Consider the following 22,103-nt stretch of genomic DNA (forward strand, 5'->3'; position numbering starts at 1 on the left):
GGTAGCAGGCACCTATAATCGCAGCTACTCAGGAGGCTGAGGCAGGAGAATCTGAACCTGGGAGGTGGAGGTTGCAGTGAGCCAAGATCATGCCACTGCACTCCAGCCTGAGTGACAGAGCGAGACTCCATCTCAAAAAACAAGACTTTGCCATACCCTTGTGCAAGACATAGCTACTTGAAGCAGCTAGGACGGGCCTATAAGTCAAATTTACACCAGTGGTTTCTCCTCCTAGAGGGCCCTATTGCTTGGGACTGGATTTACCCTCACAAGCAGGAACTGGGCTTTAATTAAATGGTGGAGTGGAGAGCATCTCTCTGAGCCCAGTGGTCCTTAGTTACTAAGGAGGAGTCCTCCTTAGGAACCAATTTCCAGGATGGGAGGACTTCAGGTATAATCCTCTGGGGAGGTCTCAGGATAGTCCCCTTTCCTAAGGGACAGCTCTTCTCTCAGTCAGGTCCTGGTGGGGAGGAGGCTATTCTCTGGCCTCAGTTCAAGGCCAGCAGGTCAGAGACTGGCCACAGCCATTGAAACCACTTAGACCTCACTATTGTTTGCCAAGGATGGATGAGGTTGCCTTGGCAACCAGGTCAGAAGGCCCCAGCTCTGGGAGGATTTTATGGGACACCAAACCCCATCACCAGGGCACCAAGATTTCCTTAGCAACCAAGATCTGGAAAGGCGATGTGCAGGGCAGTGCTTTTCAACGGGAGAAGCCCTCAGACCATGAAGGCCTCGTTGCTAGGGAACAAGCATCCTTAGCAAGCAGGAGCTAACTGCAGGCCCTTTATCATGTGGGGAGGGCTGGGGCCCCGCTTTGCAGAATGGAGACTTAAAGTGAGTTGCTTAAGGGTGGGGGTCTATCTCGTGTCTTTAGTGTTGCTAGGGGCCCAATCTCCTTAGCAACCAGGGCCCTAGAAAGGCAGACCCATGGGTATCTATCCCAGCAGAGACCTGGTATGGTTTAGGCCCCGCTGCTGTGGCTCCCTTACTCTCTCGCTGGGACCTGGGTCCCTCTGGACCTCAGTGTCCTCCCCCTTTCCTCCCGCAGGACGAGAAATATTGGAGCCGCCGGTACAAGAACAACGAGGCAGCCAAGCGGTCCCGGGACGCCCGGCGGCTCAAGGAGAACCAGATATCGGTGCGGGCGGCCTTCCTGGAGAAGGAGAACGCCCTGCTGCGGCAGGAAGTGGTGGCTGTGCGCCAGGAGCTGTCCCACTACCGCGCCGTGCTGTCTCGATACCAGGCCCAACACGGGGCCCTGTGAGGCTGCCCCACATCCCCACCTGGCGGAGCTCTCCTCCGCCTTGCTGAGACTTACGCCCTGTTCCCTCCCTGCCCTGTGGCCCACGGGCCGGCCAGCTGGGTGCCCCAGGGACGTGATAATGCAGATAAATACATTTATATTTTTAAGAAAAAGCGAACCTCCCCCCTCCCTTGCGGGGGCGGGGAGGGTCCTCTGTGTGTCCCCGGCACGTCAGGGACCCCATCCTCCCACCGCCTCCGTTAACACGATCCTGAATAAATCTTGAGAACCCCAGAGCCAGCTGTTGTGGAAGAGGAGGGCAGCTCCCTGGCATACTGGCTACAGCCCGTGGGCAGCTCCGGGCTGCCGTCCATAGAGGGCAGGCGCTGCTGGAAGTGCTGGAGTCTGAGTCCTCCCGCGGGCTGTCGGATGGAGGAAGGGCAGAAGGTCTGAGAGGAAGGAAGCGACTGCCTTTATTGCATAGACCTTTTCAATTGCTTTTTAGATTGGGGACGGAGGACGCGCATGAGACGAACAGGGGATATGAATTTCCCCGCCCCCACCCGCGGGGGGGAGGAATATTAGTGCAAATCCTAGCGCCGGCCCCGGGGAACCTGCCCCTCCTGGGCTGATTGGCCAGCTAAATGGAGGCACCGGAGTGGATGGGGCGAGGCTGCGGGCCCTGACGGGCCGAATCATTGAGGCCTACCCCAGCCAGTACATTCCAGGTCCTGTCATTGGGCGACGCGTAAAACAGGCTCCGCCCTCAGCCAGCCTGGCCGGGTAGGAGCAGGTGGCTAGCTTCAGGACTAAGCCCTGCCCCTTAAGGGCGTCCCGAGATCAGACGCCAGGCCCCGCCCTCATTGATCAGGCACTACCCTCGTGACGACGCCCACTCTCCAGCATCACGTCTGGTCCCATGAAGGCGGGCGCAATCCTGAGACGGGGCCAGGGCCCTTGCACTTACGGGCTGCCACCACAACTCTAGCAGCCAGGCCACACCCCTAGCTCAGGCTCCGCCCCATTGGAATGTAGGCCCCGCCCCCGGCGGGTTCCAACCTTGTTGAGTTTCAGGGCTCCCGCCCTGGGCAGCCAAGAGGCCCGGTGAGCAGTGTACCGAGGCCAGGGTGCATCTGTGCCTGTAGCGGCCCATACTCCACCTGCTCCCCGTCCACCGTGAGCACGCCGCGCGGCGTGAGCGGCTCTAGGCGGAAGGCACGGGCCGCGGCGTAGCCCAGCTGCGGACAGCCCAGGCTGAACTGGCTACCACGCTCCATGGCCAGGAAAAGGCGTAGCAGCGCAGCCCGCGAGATGCCGCTACGCACCCAGCACAGGTGCACCAGGCCGTCGTCGAAGCGCGCGTGCGGAGCTGCCACCAGGTCAGCGCCTAGGTGGCTGGGCGATATGGCCAACATGAGCACAAAGTCCCCCTCCAGCGTCACCCAGTCTGGGGGCAGTGGGGTGCCCAGCGGAGGCAGCAGGTGGTCAGGCAGGCCGCAGGTGGAGGCCGCTACCCGGGCATTAGGGGTGGGCGGTGGGAGCCCAGAAGATGGGGGAATTACAGGGGCCCCCTCAGCGAAGGGTGAGTGTAGAGCTGTCTTGGGAGAGCCAGGAGGTGAAGACAGCAGTGGGTCCGGGGACAGTGGAGCATCCCCAGCCCCACCCCAGTCCCCAGCCAGCTCTGGGCCCCCACCGTTGAGGGACAGGACGGGCAGGGGTTCTGGTGAGCCAGGGGAGGCCAGGGCAGGTTGGGGCAGGGGCAGGGGCAGGTCAGACACAGAACGATGCAGGGGTGAGTGGGCCATGGGCGGGGCTGGGTCTGGGGTTAGGGTCAGCTCCGACTTAGCACGGGGCAGGCTATGGACAGGGGTGGGCAAGGTGGGTTCCACAGTGGCGGGGAGGTAGGAGAGGCGTCCGCGGTAGGTGTGCAGTGTGGCGAGGCCCAGCACCGTGCCCAGTGTGAAGCGGGCACTGCCCAAGGCCCTGAAGCGCTCGCTCTGGATATCCACATCTGACACGAAGCCCCAGGCCACAGACAGGAAGGAGAAACAGCGGGAGCCCGAGGCCAGCGTCACGGAGAGCAGGTCCAGTGGGTGGCTGCCACCCCGGCAGAGCAACAGTGAGCAGTTGAGCAGCAGGTCGAGGCCCAGGGCTGGCTCAAATCTTCACCGCCAGAGATGGACAGACACACAGAAGGAGTAAATAGGGGTAGGGGAAAGAGACAGGCAGGGAAGCAGGTGGCAATGAGGCCAGGAAGGCCATGGCCCAGGCCCACCACAGCCGTGGGGCCACCTCTAGGCAATTCCTTACGGGGCCAGGTTCCCGGTCATCTCTTTCATTTGCTCCCTACAATTCACTGAGTGCCTCCCATGCCAGGCAGAGTTCTGGGCACTAGGGATACAGCTGGGAGCCAGGCAGGCTGATTTACTTGACTGACTGTGGGTTTGCCTGAGTGAGAGATATAGGGGTCCCTATCACCCCAGGAGGGGCTCATCCCTCCCTTGGTGGTATTCTCAACGTACCCCCCGTGCTGGTTCACTGCTCCGGCCAGCGCATTGCCCGAGCCACAGGGGAGGATACCCACAGGCATCTTCACAGCTTCCTCCCAGTCAGGGCGATCTAGGAGCCCGTTCAGCACCTGGAAGGTGGGAGACCAGAAGCCTGGGTCCTGGTGGCAGCCTCTGCAGTGCCCCAGGGCCCAGGGTTAGGGGCAGGGTGCTCCTGCTCTACCTCATGGAGCAGCCCGTCTCCCGAGACCGTGACGATGCCATCCCACTCACTCAGGCTCAGCCCCTGGACCAGCTCCCGAGCGTGGTTCTGTCGTTCTGAAGTGGGATACCGGGCCGTTAGGAAGGCTGTCCCACCCCAGCCCCATAGCCCCAGGAGTCCCACCCACCACTTTGCTCCCTTAGGACTCAGTTGTCCCAGCCCCCAGCTCCCATTCTCACTGGCCCTTACCTGTCTGGATGAGGTTGAAGGACAGCCCAGCTTCAGAAATCATGGGAAGCACGTAGTTCTTACACCACTGCCAGGCCAAGCCCCGCCCCCCAAAGGGATTGACCAATAGGAGCAACCTGGGCGGCCGAGGTAGCAGGTCAGGGGTGATCTCTGTGGAGAGAGGTTAGGGTTTGCAGAGACCAGCGACCCAGGGCCCCCACCTTGGAAACAGTCCCTTCAAACAGCCCCCTACAGAATTGGTGGAGGGCTAGCACCTGGCACCTGCTGGCTCTCATCTGGCCAGGCCTAGGTATGCAGCCCTGCCCCACCACCCAGGTGCTGAGACAAAGGCAGAGCTTAGGTGTGAAACCAAATGCCCTTTGTCCCCACTTGTGGGAAGAGGGCACGAGAGCTGTAGTTCGGAGCTGTGGTTCCCACTTTCCTCACCCCGAACACCTATCACCCAGGATCAGTTTACTTCCAGCCCTTAGGGGCCCCAGGCAGGATTAGATGCCACCTCTGAACTCCAGGGAAGCCCTAGGAGACCTCTGTTGGCACCCATCACTCTGGGTGGTGCCTGGTCCTGTCTCAGGCTGCTGCTCTCACCAGCCTGGGTGACTCATCTGTGGTCAAGACCCATGCAAAGGGGAAGAGGGCAGGAGACAGAAACATAAATCTAGCAAGAGAACAGCAGATATAAATCACTTCTCTGTCTGCCTTTTTGTTCTGTTTTTTGTGACAGACTTTCGCTCTTGTTGCCCAGGCTGGAGTGCAATGGTGTGATCTCGGTTCACTGTAACCTCTGCCTCCCAGATTCAAGTGATTCTCCTGCCTCAGCCTCCCAAATAGCTGAAATTACAGGTATCCGTCACCACGCCCAGCTAATTTTTGTATTTTTAGTAGAGACGGGGTTTCACCATGTTGGCCAGGCTGGTCTCAAACTCCCGACCTCAGGTGATCCACCTGCCTCGGCCTCCCAAAGTGCTGGGATTATAGACGTGAGCCACTGCACCCGACCTCTGCCTGTGCTTTTTTTTTTTTTTTCTTTTGAGACAGAGTTTTGCTCTTGTTGCCCAAGCTGGAGTGCAATGGCACAATCTTGGCTCACTGCAACCTCCGCCTCCTAAGTTCAAGCAATTCTCCTGCCTCACCCTCCTATAGCTGGGATTACAGGTGTGTGGCATCACACCCAGCTAATTTTTTATATTTTCAGTAGAAATGGGGTTTCACCATGTTAGCCAGGCTGGTCTCAAACTCCTGACCTCAGGTGATCCGCCCGCCTCAACTTCCCAAAGTGCTGGGATTACAGGCATGAGCCACACACCCGGCCCTCTGTCTTTTTGTTCCTTTTGTAGCCCATCTCTGTGTATCACTCCTAATGGATCCAGAGAGATACATCACCCAGACACAGAAAAATAGACACAGCTGCCTATGGAGGAAATTCTGCAGAGACACCAAGGTGGCCCCAGGACAGAGCAGCTGCCCAGCGCCTCACCCCCATCCCCGGGCAGCGGCAGTCCTCGGAGCAGACAGGTGAGGGCGGTGGCCCAGCGCTGGGCCTCAGCACGGTTCTCTTCGTAGGTGGTAGCCCCATCTGTCCGGAAGGTGCGGGTGGTTCTGCGCCGGCTCCCGCGCCGGCTCCGGGGGTAGGTGTAGATGCAGAAGTAGGCTGCTGAGTCTGAGGGGCTACGGCTTCGCAGGGTGCAGCAGCCTGAGACCTCAGCCAACGGGACCAGGCCACCCCGGGGCCTGGCTTCGGGTTTGGGGCGCAGCCGCTGTATGTGCAGGGCCTGCGACGTGAGGGTGAGGGCAAAGCGTGGGCCTCGGGCTGGGTAGGAGCCAAACTCGCCATGGAGGAGCGGGGTGCTGGCAGCCAGTGGCGGTGGGGGTGGGGCCATGGTCTTAGCCCTGACCAGGGTGCTCCTAGGCCTGTGGCCCCAGCTCCTGGTCAGCTCCTGTTCCGGCCTCTGTGGAAAGGGAGGAGAGAAGGAGTAAGAGTTCAGGACCCCATGGCAGGGGCAGGGGCTGTGGACAGGAGGAGACAATGAGGGGCAGTGGCAGGTGAGACAGGAGCACCAGAGACAGACAGGCTCTGACAGGTGCGGGCAGACCTTGAGGATGCAGGGCAGAGGCCAGCTGGGCAGGAAGGCCAGCATCCTGGAGGGGGCCAGAGACCCGGGCATGCAAACATTCAATCATTTATTCCCCAGTACGTATTCAGTACCCTGTATGTGCCAATCACGGTGCTAGGCCTAGCAAACACAGCAGGAAACAAAACAGCCCCAAATCCTTGCCTTCACAGGAACAGATAAACAAGAGAAAGGATTAAAATATACAGGGGGGCCGGGCGCGGTGGCTCAAGCCTGTAATCCCAGCACTTTGGGAGGCCGAGACGGGTGGATCACGAGGTCAGGAGATCAAGACCATCCTGGCGAACACGGTGAAACCCCGTCTCTACTAAAAAATACAAAAAACTAGCCGGGCGAGATGGTGGGCGCGTGTAGTCCCAGCTACTCAGGAGGCTGAGGCAGGAGAATGGCGTGAACCCGGGAGGTGGAGCTTGCAGTGAGCTGAGATCTGGCCACTGCACTCCAGCCTGGGCGGCAGAGCGAGACTCTGTCTCAAAAAAAAAAAAAAAAAAAAAAAAAAAAAAAACAGGGGGTGGGGGGATGATAATGGGCTTTGGGGGAAAAGAAGGCACAGGAAGGGGAATGGATAGTGGGATTGGAATATGCAGAAACAGACATGCAAAGACTGAAAGACACACCCCCTCCATCCCCTGCCACCACATGGTGTGGAGGGTAATAACAGCAAAACAATCACAAATGCAATAGCGATACGGTCTGAGAGCCAGAGAAACACTGAGAGGAGACAAACAGGGTCAATGAGGTGAAACCCAGGCTGATGAAAGATACTTAATAGAGTAAGACTTTCTCACCCCAACAAGAAAGGCAAGACAGAGTGGAAGGGAGAGCAAATAGGAGGGGTAGGAGGCAGGCATGGGGACAGCTGGAGAGAAGGGATATGACAGAGGGACTGCGGGGTCTGAGAGGAGCCACATGCAAGCACCTGCAAGGGGCAGGGGCCAACAGCTGGTTCCTGAGCACTGACCTGGGTGCCTGGCCGCCTGCTCTCCAGGGAGCAGGTGGGAGCACGACTGAGGTCCCTTCCCCCTAGGCCCTCTCCCTGCCCTTTGCCCGGATTTTGCCTCCTCCTCTTTTCGCTCACCTTTGTTCCCCACTGCCCCGCCCAGCCACCTGCCAGTTCTGCCCCTTACATTCCCCAGACCCAGAGCGCCAGGACACCCCCTCCCCGTCCCGCCTGTGGACTCACCCTTAGGAACTACATCTGCTCCCCTACCCCCAGCGGCTCCCTCGGTCTAGGATGTCTGCCTCACCCCTAAACCTGCCCTGGCCCCATTATGGGAACCTCAAATCAGGCTCAAGCATAGAGCCCTAGATGTTCTCCAGTCTTGGGCCTGGGTCTCTGTCCCTGGGTCACTGAGACCTGGACCTGGGTCTCCATCCATTGGTCCCTAATCCATAGGCCTGCGTGTCTGGCCCTGGTCCTCTGAGCCGCCATCCGCACCCTATTTCCAGAACTCAGTCCCAGGCCTGGGTTCAGTCCTGGCCCAGGTTTTTCATTTCCATCTCCCACCCCGGTGCCCCAGTCCCAGGCCTGCGTCCTCTTGGTCCCTCAGTCCCCTAGACTCCGGTCCCTGCCCCGACCCCCGCACCCTCCTCACACGCCGGGTCCTCCTCCAGGCGGCCCCGCAAGTCAGCACCAACAGTCCCCATCAGACCTAGGGGTGGGGGGAGGGTGTGCATCCGCTCAGCCAATGGCCGTGCAGCCGGCCTGGGCCGCACCAATACGAGGGCTCAGCGGGTGGAGCCAGTCAGCTCGCGAGCTTGGCGCAGGGACTGGCCGCGGGAGAGGCCGAGAACTGGGCGGGGCCTCGCGCTTCGGGAGACTGGCCGCCATCGTAGGTGAGGGCAGACGCGCAGCGGTGACGACGTCGCGGCCCCATAGACAGCGCCGTTGTCGCCATCTTTGTTAAGGGAAAGTGGGCCCGTCCCATCCTTTGAATTCACAAAAGAAAGGGGCGTGAGGGAGGAGGTCTTTAGCTGCAAAGACAGAGACTCTAACACGCGTAACAAAGGCCCAGAGATCCAGACACAGAGCAAGGCAGAGACCCAGAGAGGCTGGATGAGGCAATAAGAGAGCTGGGAGGAGAGAGTGGGGAAAGTGAAGGATACGTTTATTTTCTAACAGTTACAGAGTCAGAGAGACCCAGAGAAAAGCAGAGATATAAACAAGAGACCACAACAGTAGTATTGAGAATGTGCAAGGTAAGGATACAAGAAAACCCTGAAAATGACAGACACGGAGACAGATGGAGACAGACACTTCTGGAATGGAAGCTGGGAAGGAGAGGCTCATTAATTCAGACTTATTTACCTCAGGCTCAAACCAGAATGGAAGCGCCATGAGATAAACATCTGCCCAGTGAATGACCCAGTCACATGGCAAGACAGAGACATAGAGAGATGGGGACAGTATTTCTAGGTCAAAGGTGAGGGAGGGAGAGAATATTGGAAGCCCAGGGGCTGGGAGGAACTGGGACAGAAAGTTAAGATGTTGCCAGACTCACCGAGGCAAAGACATGGCGAAAGTGAAAGAAAGGCAAGTATATATCAAGAGACCTAGAAACAGAATTGCATAGAGAGAAAGAGATATGCATTAGGAGACAAGAACAGAGCTCGCTAGAAAGTGACAAATGTAGGCTGTAGGCTGGGCGAGGTGGCTTACGTCTGTAATCCCAGCACTTTGGGAGGCTGAGGCGGGTGGATTGTGAGGTCAGGAGTCCAACATGGTGAAACCCCTGTCTCTCTTTTTTTTTTTTTTGAGATGTAGTCTGGCTCTGTCACCAGGTTGGAGTGCAGTGGCGCGATCTCAGCTCACTGCAACCTCCGCCTCCGTGGTTCAAGCGATTCTTCTGCCTCAGCCTCCGGAGTAGCTGTGACTACAGGCACATGCCACCACATCCGGCTAATTTTTTATATTTTTAGCAGAGACGGGGTTTCACCGTGTTAGCCAGGATGGTCTTAATCTCCTGACCTCGTGATCTGCCCGCCTCGGCCTCCCAAAGTGCTGGGATTACAGGCGTTGAGTCATCACACTGGGCCGAAACTCCCGTCTCTACTAAAAATACAAAAATTAGCCAGGTGTGGTAGCATGCGCCTGTAATCCCAGCTACTCAGGAGGCTGAGGCAGGAGAACTGCTTGAACCCAAGAGGTGGAGGTTACAGTGAGCCGAAATCGTTCTACTGCACTGCAGCCTGGGTGACAGAGCAAGACTCTGTCTCAAAAAAAAAAGAAAGATAAATATAGGAAGAAGTTTGCTTATCGTCAAATCATGTACCTAGCATCCAACCCACAGCAGCAACAGCACCAGATAGTGTGTGCCAAGGAATGACACGGAGAGAAAGGGGGACAGAAACCCAGTAAGACTGAGACAGGGGGCACAGCAACTGAGCTTGGGGCCCTGGGAGAAGGAAAGGCAGAGACACGGAGCAAAGAGGCTGAGATTCAAGCACAGAGCCTAAGTCACAAAGACGAGAGGACAGGGAGGAGGAAAAGGCGAAAGGACCCTGCAGCTCACACAGACTTGCTGTGTGGCTGCTGGGAAGCCCCTGAATTCTTGGCCTCAGCTGTCCTGTCTGGGACATGGGAAGAAAGCTATTCACACTGAAACAGGAATTAAAAGAAATTAAAGAATGTGTAAGCAAAAACTCAGTTGTATGTAAAAAACCCACTTCCCCCTGAGAAAGAGAAAGAAGTCGAGTCCTTTAAAAATTAACTGCCTGTTTTTCTGTCTGTGGCTAATGAGCCTTATCTCTCCCTTTCCCAGGCATTGTGAAGACCCTGTTTCTCTAGCTGTGCAGCTGCAAGATCACTAGACAGGATAAACTCAAGTCGTAAAACATGTTTTTCCTTGAAATGCAAGAAATAATGTAATGTATGACTCCATTGAATAACTCTTTGTTTCTCTCTTCTCTAACATGCTTCCCCATGCACAGATCTCCCCCAGCCCCACAAAATGCTTAAAAGCTAACCTGACTCTTTGTTCGGGGCTCAGTCTTTGTTTGGATGTTAATCTGACTGGGTCGGTGCACCTAAATAATAAATAATAAGTATCCTCCTCAACCCCTCGGTCTCTCTGATTCCTGAATTATCCCACTGCAACACCTGCCTGGAGAGAAGGTCTGAGATCACTTATAGAAGGGCTTCCGGGCTGGGCGCGGTGGCTCAGGCCTGTAAGCTCAACACTTTGAGAGACTGAGGTGGGAGGATCCCTTGAGCCCAGGAGTTCAAGACCAGCCTAGGCAACAGAGACCCAGTCTCCAGAAAAAATAAAAAAATTAGCCGGGTGCAGTGACTCATGCCTGTAATCCCAGCACTTTGGGAGGCCGAGGCGGGTGTATCACCTGAGGTCAGGAGTTTGAGACCAGCCTGACCAACATAGAGAAACCTCGTCTCTAGGAAAAATACAAAAGTAGCTGGGCATGGCAGCGCATGTGTGTAATTCCAGCTACTTGGGAGGTTGAGGCAGGAGAACTGCCTGAACCCGGGAGGTGGAGGTTGCAGTGAGCTGAGATCGTGCCATTTCACTCCAGCCTGGGCAACAAGAGTGAAACTCCGCCTCAAAATAAAATAAAATAAAATAAAATAAATAAAAATTAAAAAATTAGCCAGGCATGGTGGAGGCTACTTGGGAAGCTGAGGTGGGAAGATCACTTAAGCCCAGGAGGTTGCAGCTGCAGTAGGCTGTGATTGCGCCACTGCATTCCAGCCTGGGCAAGAGTGAGACCCTATTTTTTCTCACTCTGCCGCCCAGGCTGGAGTGCAGCGCGATCTCAGTTTACTGCAACCTCTGCCTCCCGGGTTCAAACGATTCTCCTGCCTCAGCCTCCCGAGTAGCTGGGATTACAGGCGCACACCACCATGACTGGCTAACTTTTGTATTTTTAGTAGAGACGGGGTTTCACCATGTTGGCCAGGCTGAGCTCGAACTCCTGGCCTCAGGTGATCCGCAGGCCTTGGCCTCCCAGAGTGCTGGGATTATAAGCGTGAGCTACCACGCCCGGCCTCCAATCTTTTTTTTGAAAAAAAAAAAAAAAAGAAGAAGAAGAAAAGCTTTGGATTTTGTCTTTCCACAGTATGAGGATCTTGGCTTTTAGATGGTCCCTTACCTGGTCCTGCTCCTCTGCTTCAAGGAGTCCATTCATCTGCTGGTCCTCTGCTCTGTTACATCAGTGGAGCCCTGGGCCTGGGTCTTAAGCCATAGTGGGCTGGTAGGAGCAAGGAGTCAGGTCTCACTTCAGCTCTGACCTTCAGCTCTGTGGAGGAGATGTGAGTGAGGAGCAGCATTGAGAGTCGACTGCAGGAGGCCCTTCCAGGCTCAATGTGCCTGAGAACCAAGAGACAGGGGCCTCCCTGCGGGGGGTGCCGGGGAAGAGTAGGTAAGTCATTTTAATCACTGCCCCAGCCAGTCCATCTGGTTGCACACAATATGTATGCTATAACAGGAGTGAAGGCTAATTTTTATTGAGCACTTATTATGTGCAAAACACTGACCTCAGCAGTTTTATTAACTTTCATAATCCTGGAAAACCTCCTGTGTGCCAGGCCTGTTGTCATCCCCTTTTTGTCCATAAGGAGAGCAAGGCCCAGAGAAGTTAAGTGATTTTCCCAAGATCACAGAAAGGTTAAGTGACTTGCCCAAGGTCACCCCATTAGTACCTAGCAGAGCCAGGATTTGAATTTGATTACAGCCTTGCAAGGCCCCATCTCACCATCTTTCTTTGCCTCTACTTCTCCCTGGGTCTCCTTCCTACCCTTTGGGCCTCCATTCCCCCCACCCCCAAGCCACGGGGCCTCCCACTTTCTAGGTCTCTTTCTAGGTCAGCAAAGGGCCATGTGGGGGCCGGGGGAGAAGGAGAAGCGGAACTCAAAGGATGGGAATACAGGATGCTATAGATTGAGGTGCAGCAAGATCATCTCGGGTTAGACCTTAAGTAGGACTTCCCAAGCAGCGGCTGCGCCTGCGAAGTGTAGCGCGAGATAAGGGAGAAGTGAACCTGATAAGGAAACGCCCGAAGCGTGGGGTCAGAGGTTTCCAGATGCCCCGACTAGCCCTGCCAGCCCCGCCTCCTCACCTCCAACACTCGGCCCGCCGGGTCCTCCGCGAGCCACTGAGAGGCCGTCGGCGTCGGGCCAGAGCGTCACAGCGCGACGCGTCGTGCTAGCTCCACACATCTCGCTCCTAGAGCCCTTTCTTCCGGAAAACTATCGAGAACACGGCCCGGGTAGGGCCAGAGAGGCCCCCGACGTGCTGGCCCTTCCCTCTTGGACGTTGCGCTTGTTCCTCTGCTCTATGCTCTCTGAAGTTGTCGCCTGACTAGTCAGTCGTCCAACTCACCACAGAGAAGTCCGGATCGTGGTAGAGCGCCGCGTCGCACCCATGTGACGTCACGGCGGCGCCACTCGCTGGAGGCTTTCCCCGCCCACCCGGCACTGTTCTCTCTTTCCGGACCTGGCCGAGCAGGAGGCGCCATCATGGTGAGCTCGCTTTGCGGCGTTCGGGGCTGGGCAATCCGCTGCCATCCGCTGTGGTCGCGGCCTAGGGGCACGCTGGAGGGCGGCAGGGGGTCTGCGGCTGCCTGGAAGGGGCAACTCCCGATACTGGGGGCGTACTCTGGGGGCCAGGAGAGCAGGGATGGGTCAGAGTCATAGCCTACCGCCCCCATTGAGTAGATGACCAAGTTGAGGTACTCGGAGGCTAATACGACTGGGTTTACAAAGCTAGGAAGTGGCGGAGCCAGGATTCCGACGCAGGTGGCTGGCTGGACCCGCAGCCGCTCTTAGTTACTTGGCTTTGCTGCCTCTATCCGTACCTGTCACTTTGTAGTATGAAAAGTCGGGTGGGAGGATCAATTTGGGGACCAGGTAGGCTTCTGAGTCTCCGGTCCCTTCCCACCTTGTGATGGTTTTTGAGCCTTTGCCCCAGTGTGACTGTTCGTTATGTACACAATTATCTCGTCTAACAAGTTTGCGAATTTGGGGGTAATAAATTCACAGGAAATTCTCACCACGGGGTCTTGCAGGACACAGTGCTGAGTAAGTGGAACTATTAAAACTTAAATAGTTCTTAACGATTGCGAACAAAGTCTGAAAAAACTTCAGTTACTCAGAAAGGCAGCAGGGAGGTAAGAGCCTTTCGAGGTGGCTCAAACCTGTTATCCTTGCCTTTTGGGAGGCCGAGGCTGGAGGATTCCTTGCCCAGGAGATCAAGACCAGCCTGGCCAATATAGTGAGACCCTGTTTCCACTTCAAAAACAATTTCTTAAAAAGACAGTACTTGGTAAGGGTTGTTGGATTGACTGATGTTGTAGGAGAGGTGGTTCTGGTAGTATTGCTCGGTTCTGAATAAGGATTCATTTCCATCATTATTGCCATTGGTTTGATATTTTTGGTTATCCTGCAGGTATGGGAGCCAGTTTTGAGAACTTAACATTGTTGCAAAATACAAGTTGTAAAGAATTAACCTTTTTATATAAAGTTAACGTGGCTGCTGTGTTATGCTGTTTTGTTTTCGGGGTTCTGTGTGCCATGGGCTGAAGGCATTGTAAGTAGCCCCTTTTTACAGAGGGATCGGTGGCAGCCCAGAGGTCTCCTTGTGATAGGCCTGGGATTTGAGCTGGTGTGTTCAGAGCCGGACCTGGGGCCCAGCTCTCAGTTTCAGAAATAAGTAATAATTGGCCATGGTTGGGGGTAATTGGGTCCATGGTTGCCTCTTCACCCCCGCAGGGAGTTGACATCCGCCACAACAAGGACCGAAAGGTTCGGCGCAAGGAGCCCAAGAGCCAGGATATCTACCTGAGGCTGTTGGTCAAGGTGAGGCTGGGCCCTGAGAGGTCTTTGGGGAGGGTCACCCCAGGTCTGTGACTTGCAGATCCTCCATTCTAGTGCTGGCACCAGGCTCCTCCCTGGGGCCTGCAGGGCAGGCTTGCGTCTCTGGTTCTGTCCCAGGGCCTCCTGCATTTGTGTTTTCAGCCTCTAGGCTGTGTACAGCTTGGCTTGGGAGTGGAGCTGAGATTTTCTAGGTCCCTGGTCAGGAAGGACCTGGGCCAGCTTTCTCCCTCTAGGTTGTTGGGTTGGGGGAAAGGGATAAAGATTCTTCTAGTCCAAATCGTCATGTGTTTGCCCCTTCACTGGAAGGCTGCAGGGGAGCCAGCTGTCCCAGCTTCTCACTCTCTTCCCGTCCCTCCAGTTGTATAGGTTTCTGGCCAGAAGAACCAATTCCACATTCAACCAGGTTGTGCTGAAGAGGCTGTTTATGAGTCGCACCAACCGGCCTCCTCTGTCCCTTTCTCGGATGGTGAGTGGCTGGCCAGAGAGCACGGTGGACCTGGGAGCCACTGGGTCTTGTCTGTCTGGAAAGGAGGGAGGACTTCGAGCTCTGGGAGCAACCGGGGCATCACGGGTTTGTCTCAGCCAGCCACGAGCGGAGAGCTTGGACTGTTGGTTGGAACTGAGTGTTCATGGGCAGCGGGCGAGGCTCCTGGGCCGCTTCTCCTTATTGTGAGGTGGAGGTGTCCTGATGGCTTCAGGAGATTCCCCCAAGGCCCCAAGTCATAACTCAGTTTTATGTCAAAGGCCCTGCTGAGGGAGGCCCTGTTGGACAGTCTGCATTGTTTTTATCTAGAGCTTTCCCCAGCGGGACCTGAGGGAGGCCTGTGGGGTTTAAGGGGTGTGGTGTGAGTCGGGGGTCCCGTTAGAGGGCACGGCTGCCCTGGTCTGGGGATGCCTGAAACGGAGCTGGATGTAAACACCAAAAGGACTTACGATGTGCATCCTCCCCACCCCAAGATCCGGAAGATGAAGCTTCCTGGCCGGGAAAACAAAACAGCCGTGGTTGTGGGGACCATAACGGACGACGTGCGGGTTCAGGAGGTGCCCAAACTGAAGGTGAGTGGCGGGAGCAGGCACACCCATCAGACCCGTGCCGTGCTGTGCTCGTCCTTCCTCAGTCTTGCCCCCTCTGCTGAGGCAAGCATCCTGCCTGTCCGAGTGGCTTTGAGGGTTGGAGTGGGTCGTCTCTGACGTTGTTGATGGTGGGGTCCCCTGGGCAGGCTTCTTCTGGGGCAGGTTGTAAACTGTTAGTGCTGGTCCCTACAGCCAGACAGCCTGGGCTCAAGTCTAGACTCCTTTGTCACCTCTGAACAGGTCTTTTTTTGGCCCAGCTTCCGTGCTGTTATTTCTAGCGTAACACTAGGGATGCGCTGTTAAAAGTTCTTGGAGATAAAGTGTTGAGAACAGCTGCTCTCAGCCCGGGGTGCTCCGGGTAATAAATGATGGTGTTGGTTTCCAGGGCTCTGCTGCGCCAAGGCAGTGGAGGGTGAGTCCCTGCAGCCCCTGGGTGACCACATGGGTCTGACCCGTCAGCCTTGTTCTCTCCACCAGGTATGTGCACTGCGCGTAACCAGCCGGGCCCGCAGCCGCATCCTCAGGGCAGGGGGCAAGATCCTCACTTTCGACCAGCTGGCCCTGGACTCCCCCAAGGGCTGCGGCACTGTCCTGCTCTCCGGTGAGTGATGCCTAGTCGACGGGGTTGGAGTGAGCTGTGTGGCTACTGGCAGCCTTCACTCTCCTGGATCTGGGAGGCCAAAAGCTGGGCGCCAGATCCCTGTCTCAGCTGGTTCTCCTTCCCCTTCCCTAGGTCCTCGCAAGGGCCGAGAGGTGTACCGGCATTTCGGCAAGGCCCCAGGAACCCCGCACAGCCACACCAAGTGAGTATCAGGCCCCCAGCTCTGCCCTCTACCCAGACTCAACCTGCAGAGCCGGGCCTGGCCACACTTGGGCTGCTTTTCCTGTCCCTGGTATCAGCCAGCCCCAGGCCTTCTGCAACTCTCAGCTGCCTCATCTCGCCTGCTTTTCCCTTCAACACTTTGCTTGGAGCTGTGTTTTCCAGGGCCTGAGCTGGCATCTCCTGGGGAGCATGTGGTTCACCGGCCTCTGCTGCCCGGGCTGGGGCCCTGCAGGTGGTGGGACAGGTGCTTCCGTAGCCCCTCCTGGCTCCTTGGCTTCCCACTCTGCCAAGCTTTTCCAGCAGCCACTGACTCTCCTGGGGCTGAATGTGACAGGCGTGTGGGGTTCCTGTGCCACTCCATGATGGCTTCCTGTAAGAGGGCCCCCCTCTCACTCTCTTCTCTCCCCGCAGACCCTACGTCCGCTCCAAGGGCCGGAAGTTCGAGCGTGCCAGAGGCCGACGGGCCAGCCGAGGCCCCGGGAACCCCGCACAGTCACACCAAACCCTACATCCGCTCCAAGGGCCGGAAGTTCGAGCGTGCCAGAGGCCGACGGGCCAGCCGAGGCTACAAAAACTAACCTTGGATCCTACCCTCTTATTAAAAAGATTTTGAATGCTGAGAGTCCTGTGTGTGTGTTATTGGGGGACGGGTTGGGGGATTGGCACCTGCAAGTGAGAATGCATTTGGTTTGGGGACAGGGACGCCATGCCAGCAAAGACCAGCCCTCCTTCTGCCCCCACTGCCCCGGAAGCTCCCTGCCCCCTAGGGTCTGAGCCCTGCCTCCTTCCCAACAGCCAGGTGGCAGGTGTTCCCACACCTGCTTCCTTGGGTCAGCCACGCCCGCCCCTCTTAAAGGATCCTGTGCCCCTCCCTGGCGCTGGGATGGCGGGCGGGGTGTGGACCGGGAAGTGCAGGGTGCAGGCAGGCAGGGCTGCGGGGAGGGAGAGGCTGCCTGGAAACAGGTGAGGTGATCTCAACTCCCCACGCCGCGACCGGGAAGCCTGGGTCTGGAGGGGCGTTCACCCCGAGTGAGGACAGGTAAAGAAAGTGTGTGAGCGGGACCTCCCCCGGTGGCCTGTGGGGGCCCTCCTGTGTTTACACAAGGGGTAGGGCTCCCCGGATTCCAGGTGGAGGCCTGAGGACAGGCCAGAGGCCGGGAAGTGCTGGAGAACCACAGCCGTGTCCTCGGAAAAGGCAAGTGCTGGAAGGGAGGCCGTGGAGCCCAGCACCAGCCGGTGTGGATGGGCCCGGCGAGAGGGGGATGGGTGGGGGTGGGGGTGGGGCAGGGAGGCCAGCCTGGCTTGACTCCTTCCTTCTCTTTGCAGCTCCTTGCTGTGGTCTGGAGGAAGCAGCCGCCTGGGTTGCCGGGATCCCCGAGGTTGGGTCAGGAGCTTCAAGGGGGCAACTGGGGCTTGGGAGGGAGACAGGGCGAGTTATAGAGTGGCCCCTGTGTGGGAAGAAGCGTCCGGGCAGCTGGCAGGAGATAGGATTTAGGCGGAAACCAGGCTGGGGGCAGCTTGGTTAGGGCTCACCACAGATCCGAGAACGGTCTGAAACAGGTCTCAGGGCCAGGCCCCAGGCAGGGGCAGCCAGCCTCAGGAGGGCGGTTGGTAAGGTGGCACTCACACCTAGATGGGCTGCCAAGGTCCTAGACCCATCCCATAGTAATGGAGACCCCTGTAGCGCATGTCACCCTCCACTGCGGCAGCTGGAGGGAGTGTGAGGGTCCAGGGAGCAGGGTCCCCCATTGACAGGTTAGGGAAGGGTATGCCAAGCCTTCAGCATTTCTCTAAGGCTGAGCGAGCAGGTCCAATGGAGAGGCATCCTGGCTGGTCTGCAGGTGAGAGCTGGTGAGTAGGAGAAACTCGTGGGGGCCGTTGGATTCAGTCAGAGACACATGCTCCACCAGGCAGCCAGATCCTGCGACTCAGTCGGAAGCCACTGGCATTTGCTGGACAGTGAAAGGAGAGCGTCAGTTCATTGTGCTCTTGGTCTGGGGCAGGCAGGCAGCCTGCTGTGCCTTTATTTAAGGATATCTGGGTGATTGGAGACAGGCAGACAGCCTGTCGCCTGGAAATGATCAACTAGTCAGCCTGACCAAATTCAGGACAACTAAAGGGTCCGACTGGGCACTGTGTGACTGGTGGGTTGGAGGCTGTCGTGTGGCTGAGCATGGATGGCCAGCTGATGGGCCACACGGTTGGGGATGGTGTCAGGAGGTCAGCCTGACCAGCAGAGACGGCTGGCAGGAAGGTCACGGAAGGCCAGCCAGGCATGGTGCCACCTGGGCACAGGCAGGTGGCGGATCTGAGTGGCCTGACACACTGGGTAGTCGCTTATTTGGGCAGTGTGATTGTCAGGACAGTGAGGCAGGGGCCGCTGCAGGGAGCCATTTGGACATCTGCAGGGCCCCCCTGGAGGCCTCGGATGGCCACATAGGGTCTGCCTATCAGGAGAACCCCCAGATGGTCACAGTCCCCAAAGACAGCCAGACCCCCAGGGACCCAGCCTCTCACAGTCAGTCCTCCCACCCGAGTGACCCCGATGGCGGCCTCCCAGCTGGCGGCGCTGGAAGGAGTGGACTCCGGTCCCAGGGTGCCCGGGGCGAGCTCCGGCTTCCTGTATTCCGAGGGCCAGCGGCTGGCACTGGAGGCTCTGTTGAGCAAGGGTGCGGAGGCGTTTCAGGCCTGTGTGCAGCGTGAGGAGCTGCGGCCCTTCCTCAGTGCAGATGAGGTCCAGGGCTTGGCAGCGGCAGCTGAAGACTGGACAGTGGCCAAGCCGGAGCCTGGCAGGATGGCAGACGGAGCCCCCACCGCCGATGGGGATGCGGGCAGCCTGAGCTACTGGCCTGGGCAGTCGGAGCAGCCGGCACCCATCCTGCGGCTGGGCTGGCCAGTGGACTCAGCGTGGAAGGGCATCACCCGGGCGCAGCTGTACACCCAGCCCCCTGGAGAGGGACAGCCGCCCCTCAAGGAGCTAGTGCGGCTGGAGATCCAGGCTGCCCACAAGGTGGGTGTCACAGGGGCCTGGTGTCCATTCCCCAGACTGGGACGGGGACCCAGGCATTCTCTCCCTTGTCCTCCTGGGACTTGCAAGCCCACACCCCTACCCTAAAGGACCTATACCCCTGGGACCCAGGAGTCCACACCTTCCAGCCCCAGGACGCAGGTGCCTACACGCCCAGACCTCATCCTTACTCTCAGAAAGCGGGGCCCAGCCGAGTGCAGCAGCTCACGCCTGTCATCTCAGCACTTTGGGAGGCCAAGGCAGACGGATCATGAGGTCAGGAGTTCGAGACCAGCCTGGCCAACATAGTGAAACCCCATCTCTACTAAAAATACAAAAAATTAGCTGGGCGTGGTGGGCGCCTGTAGTCCCAGCTACTTGGGAGGCTGAGGCGGGAGAATTGCTTGAACCCGGGAGGTGGAGTTTGCAGTGAGCTGAGATCGCACCCCTGCACTGCAGCCTGGGCGACAGAGCAAGACTCCGTCTCAAACACAAAAACAAAAACAAAACAAAAAAACCCCAAAAAAACAAAAAAGAAAAACAAGCAAACATATGATTTGTGATAACAATTTTCCAGCATTTAGGAGCCAGGAATCTCAAGAAGGGGCTGGGGATCTCATGGAGGGACAGCGTTTTGCTCATTCACACATCGGTGTGGTTTGAGCAGCAGTATATGTCTGGGAGTCTCCCCTTTAGTGCCCCCTGAATGTTAAACTCCCAGCCCCCAGAGCACTTTACTCCCAGATTCCGGATGTCAGGCTTCCCACACCCTCTGAATGTCCCCCGAACCAGCTTTCGTTCACACATCCACCTCCCCTCTCCCCACCCCCAGCTGGTGGCTGTGGTCATGGACGTCTTCACTGACCCAGACCTGCTTTTGGACTTGGTGGATGCTGCCATGCGCCGCTGGGTACCTGTCTACCTGCTCCTGGACCGTCAGCAGCTGCCTGCCTTCCTGGAGCTGGCCCAGCAGCTGGGGGTGAACCCCTGGGCCACGGAGGTAGGGGCCGGGCCAGGGGCACCTGTGAGTCCCCATTCCCCTGGCATGGGGGCGGTGGGGGCAGACCCTTCCACGGAGCCCCGGGTCATTGAGATGGATGTTAGCAGGGATGGTCCCCTGGGATCTGATGCCCACGGCATTGGGGAAGTGGGGGTGGGCACCCCAAGGAATCTTGAGTCACTGAGTTTGGGTATCCCCAAGAAACGCCTGAGGGGTGATATCAGTGGCTCTGAGGAAGCCGAGGCAGATATTTCTTTCTTTTTTTTTTTTTTTTTGAGATGGAGTCTTGCTCTGTCGCCCAGGCTGGAGCACAGTGGCACCATCTCGGCTCACTGCAACATCTGCCTCCCGGGTTCAAATGATTCTCCTGCCTCAGACTCCCCAGTAGCTGGGATTACAGGCATGTATCACCATGCCTGGCTAATTTTTGTATTTTTAGTAGAGACGGGGTTTCACCATATTGGCCAGGCTGGTCTTGAACTCCTGACCTCAGGTGATTCACCCGCCTTGGCCTCCCAAAGTGCTGGGATTACAAGTGTGAGCCACCAGGCCTGGCCTTGGACAGATACTTCTATGGAGTCATGGGTCCCTCCACTTAAAACCAGCCTGGAGGGAGCCTGAATCTGTGCAGTGGGTCTCAGCAAGGGTGTGCCGTCCACTCCCCACACCAACAGAACATGGATGTCCGCGTCGTGCGGGGCTGCAGCTTCCAGAGCCGCTGGCGGCGGCAGGTGAGCGGCACCGTGCGGGAGAAGTTCGTGCTGCTGGACGGCGAGAGGGTCATCTCAGGATCCTACAGGTGTAGTCCTCGCCCCGCCCCCCCACCTCCCAGCGTCCTATACCCCACTTTCCCTCAGTGTGCTCAGAGAACAGCTGGCATCCCCTGCCCAGCCCTCTCTTTTCTCATCTGTGTAATGGGGACAAAACACCCTGCCCTGGGGAGGAGATACGTGCCGCGGCCGGACCCGGTGCTGGTCTGTTTAGTGGTCTTGGGTAAGTCTGCTTCTCTTTGACCTGGTGTTTTCTCATCTGGAAAACTGGGCAAACAGTTTGGGGGTGGACTGGCACCTCGATTGGGGTCTAAGCTCTGCCTTGGGTAAATAACTCCACCTGTCTAAGCATCTAAGAAAATACCCGGGCGTGGTGGCTCAAGCCTGTAATCCCAGCACTTTGAGAGGCCGAGGCGGGCAGATCAGCTGAGGTCAGGAGTTCAAGACCAGTCTGGCCAACATGGTGAAACCCTGTCTTCCCAGCTACTTGGGAGGTTGAGGCAGGAGAATTACTTGAACCCAGGAGACAGAGGTTGCAGTGAGCCGAGATTGCGCTGTCGCACTCCAGCCTGGGAGACAGAGCAAGACTCCGTCTCAAAAAAGCAAAAGAAAAAAGAAAAAAAAAAAGAAACTGCAAATAATAACAGCACCTACCTCACAGGGTCACAGCACAGTTGGGGAGGAGAAGGGTGTGGGCTCTGGGACCAGACGGCCTGGATTCAAATTCTAGCTCTGTCAGTTCCCCGTTGTGTGACTTCAGGCGACTTACTTCACCTCTCTGTGCCTCAGTTTCCCCCTCTATGTCACGGGGCTGATAGGGTTAGAGCCTCTAGAAGCAGGTCCCTCAACAGGGGTAGCACCCACACTTGGGCTGGCTGAGTCTTTGTTGCGGGGGCTGTTGGGTACACTGTGGGAGGCTGCTTGGCATCTTCTGCCTTGACCCAGCAGAGGTCAGTAGCATCACATGCCCAGTACCCCCAGCTTTCCCTGCCAATTAGAGAACCGAAAACGTCTCCAGACAGCAAAGATGCCCGCTGGGGAGCACAGGTGCCTAGCTGAGAACACTGGTCAGGAACAGTGGCTTTCAACCCTGTGCGTGCACCAGAATCCCTGGGAGCACTTGTTAAAACACAGATTTGGGCTGGGCATGGTGGCTTACACCTGTAATCCCACCACTTTGGGAGGCCGAGGCAGGCAGATCACCTGAGGTCAGGAGTTCAAGACCAGCCTGGCCAACATGGTGAAACCCCATCTCTACAAAAATACAAAAA

The 22,103-nt window shown here is 57.2% G+C and overlaps 4 protein-coding genes across 12 annotated transcripts in view; 3 read left to right on the top strand and 1 right to left on the bottom strand.

The window, feature by feature from the left end:
• Window positions 1–1,419, top strand: part of DBP (D site of albumin promoter (albumin D-box) binding protein) — a 12,350-nt gene extending 10,931 nt beyond the window's left edge. Inside the window, exon 3 of the mRNA XM_011979362.1 lies at window positions 1,052–1,419. Coding sequence (XP_011834752.1) covers window positions 1,052–1,267 — 216 coding nt within the window. The 3' untranslated portion in view covers window positions 1,268–1,419. The remainder of the gene's footprint in view (window positions 1–1,051) is intronic.
• Window positions 1,420–1,696: 277 nt separating this feature from the next.
• SPHK2 (sphingosine kinase 2) lies at window positions 1,697–12,672 on the bottom strand. 5 transcript variants are annotated; one of them, XM_011979357.1, is made up of 7 exons: window positions 12,403–12,672; window positions 11,437–11,583; window positions 5,679–6,150; window positions 4,205–4,354; window positions 3,977–4,071; window positions 3,769–3,884; window positions 1,697–3,409 (listed from the first exon to the last, which is right to left on the bottom strand). In XM_011979357.1, the coding sequence occupies exons 2-7, from the start codon at window positions 11,470–11,472 to the stop codon at window positions 2,317–2,319; spliced, it is 1,962 nt and encodes a 653-aa protein (XP_011834747.1). In that variant the 5' UTR covers window positions 11,473–11,583; window positions 12,403–12,672; the 3' UTR covers window positions 1,697–2,316. The 5 variants fall into 5 exon arrangements, with proteins under 5 accessions (XP_011834747.1, XP_011834750.1, XP_011834748.1 ...); XM_011979360.1 differs by having other exon boundaries at window positions 5,679–5,973; window positions 12,403–12,655; XM_011979358.1 differs by having other exon boundaries at window positions 12,257–12,422.
• RPL18 (ribosomal protein L18) lies at window positions 12,410–16,679 on the top strand. Of its 5 annotated transcripts, none has more exons than XM_011979353.1 (8): window positions 12,410–12,805; window positions 14,054–14,140; window positions 14,517–14,624; window positions 15,116–15,214; window positions 15,710–15,833; window positions 15,966–16,035; window positions 16,467–16,528; window positions 16,620–16,679. In XM_011979353.1, exons 1-8 carry the CDS (start codon window positions 12,803–12,805, stop codon window positions 16,631–16,633), a joined length of 567 nt encoding a protein of 188 aa, XP_011834743.1. In that variant the 5' UTR covers window positions 12,410–12,802; the 3' UTR covers window positions 16,634–16,679. The 5 variants fall into 5 exon arrangements, with proteins under 5 accessions (XP_011834743.1, XP_011834744.1, XP_011834742.1 ...); XM_011979354.1 differs by having other exon boundaries at window positions 16,467–16,510; window positions 16,602–16,679; XM_011979352.1 differs by having other exon boundaries at window positions 16,467–16,486; window positions 16,577–16,677.
• Window positions 16,680–17,751: 1,072 nt separating this feature from the next.
• FAM83E (family with sequence similarity 83, member E) overlaps window positions 17,752–22,103 on the top strand; it is an 8,752-nt gene continuing 4,400 nt past the window's right edge. Inside the window, exons 1-3 of the mRNA XM_011979402.1 lie at window positions 17,752–19,065; window positions 19,895–20,062; window positions 20,737–20,861. Coding sequence (XP_011834792.1) covers window positions 18,601–19,065; window positions 19,895–20,062; window positions 20,737–20,861 — 758 coding nt within the window. The 5' untranslated portion in view covers window positions 17,752–18,600. The remainder of the gene's footprint in view (window positions 19,066–19,894; window positions 20,063–20,736; window positions 20,862–22,103) is intronic.

Source organism: Mandrillus leucophaeus, unplaced genomic scaffold (genome assembly GCF_000951045.1).
Source record: "Mandrillus leucophaeus isolate KB7577 unplaced genomic scaffold, Mleu.le_1.0 Scaffold200, whole genome shotgun sequence".
In the NCBI taxonomy this organism is placed as follows: domain Eukaryota; kingdom Metazoa; phylum Chordata; class Mammalia; order Primates; family Cercopithecidae; genus Mandrillus; species Mandrillus leucophaeus.

What these genes read in the sequence shown, in the direction of transcription:
- SPHK2 (XM_011979357.1), bottom strand. Translation starts at nt 11,472, where the DNA reads ATGAATGGACTCCTTGAAGCAGAGGAGCAGGACCAG. An exon ending in CTTCAACCTCATCCAGACAG is followed by an intron (nt 4,072 to 4,204) that starts GTAAGGGCCAGT and finishes ATCCCACTTCAG; the next exon opens with AACGACAGAACCACGCTCGG. An exon ending in GCAGTGAACCAGCACGGGGG is followed by an intron (nt 3,410 to 3,768) that starts GTACGTTGAGAA and finishes CTGGCGGTGAAG; the next exon opens with ATTTGAGCCAGCCCTGGGCC.
- RPL18 (XM_011979352.1), top strand. An exon ending in ACCTGAGGCTGTTGGTCAAG is followed by an intron (nt 14,141 to 14,516) that starts GTGAGGCTGGGC and finishes CCGTCCCTCCAG; the next exon opens with TTGTATAGGTTTCTGGCCAG. An exon ending in CGGCACTGTCCTGCTCTCCG is followed by an intron (nt 15,834 to 15,965) that starts GTGAGTGATGCC and finishes CCCCTTCCCTAG; the next exon opens with GTCCTCGCAAGGGCCGAGAG.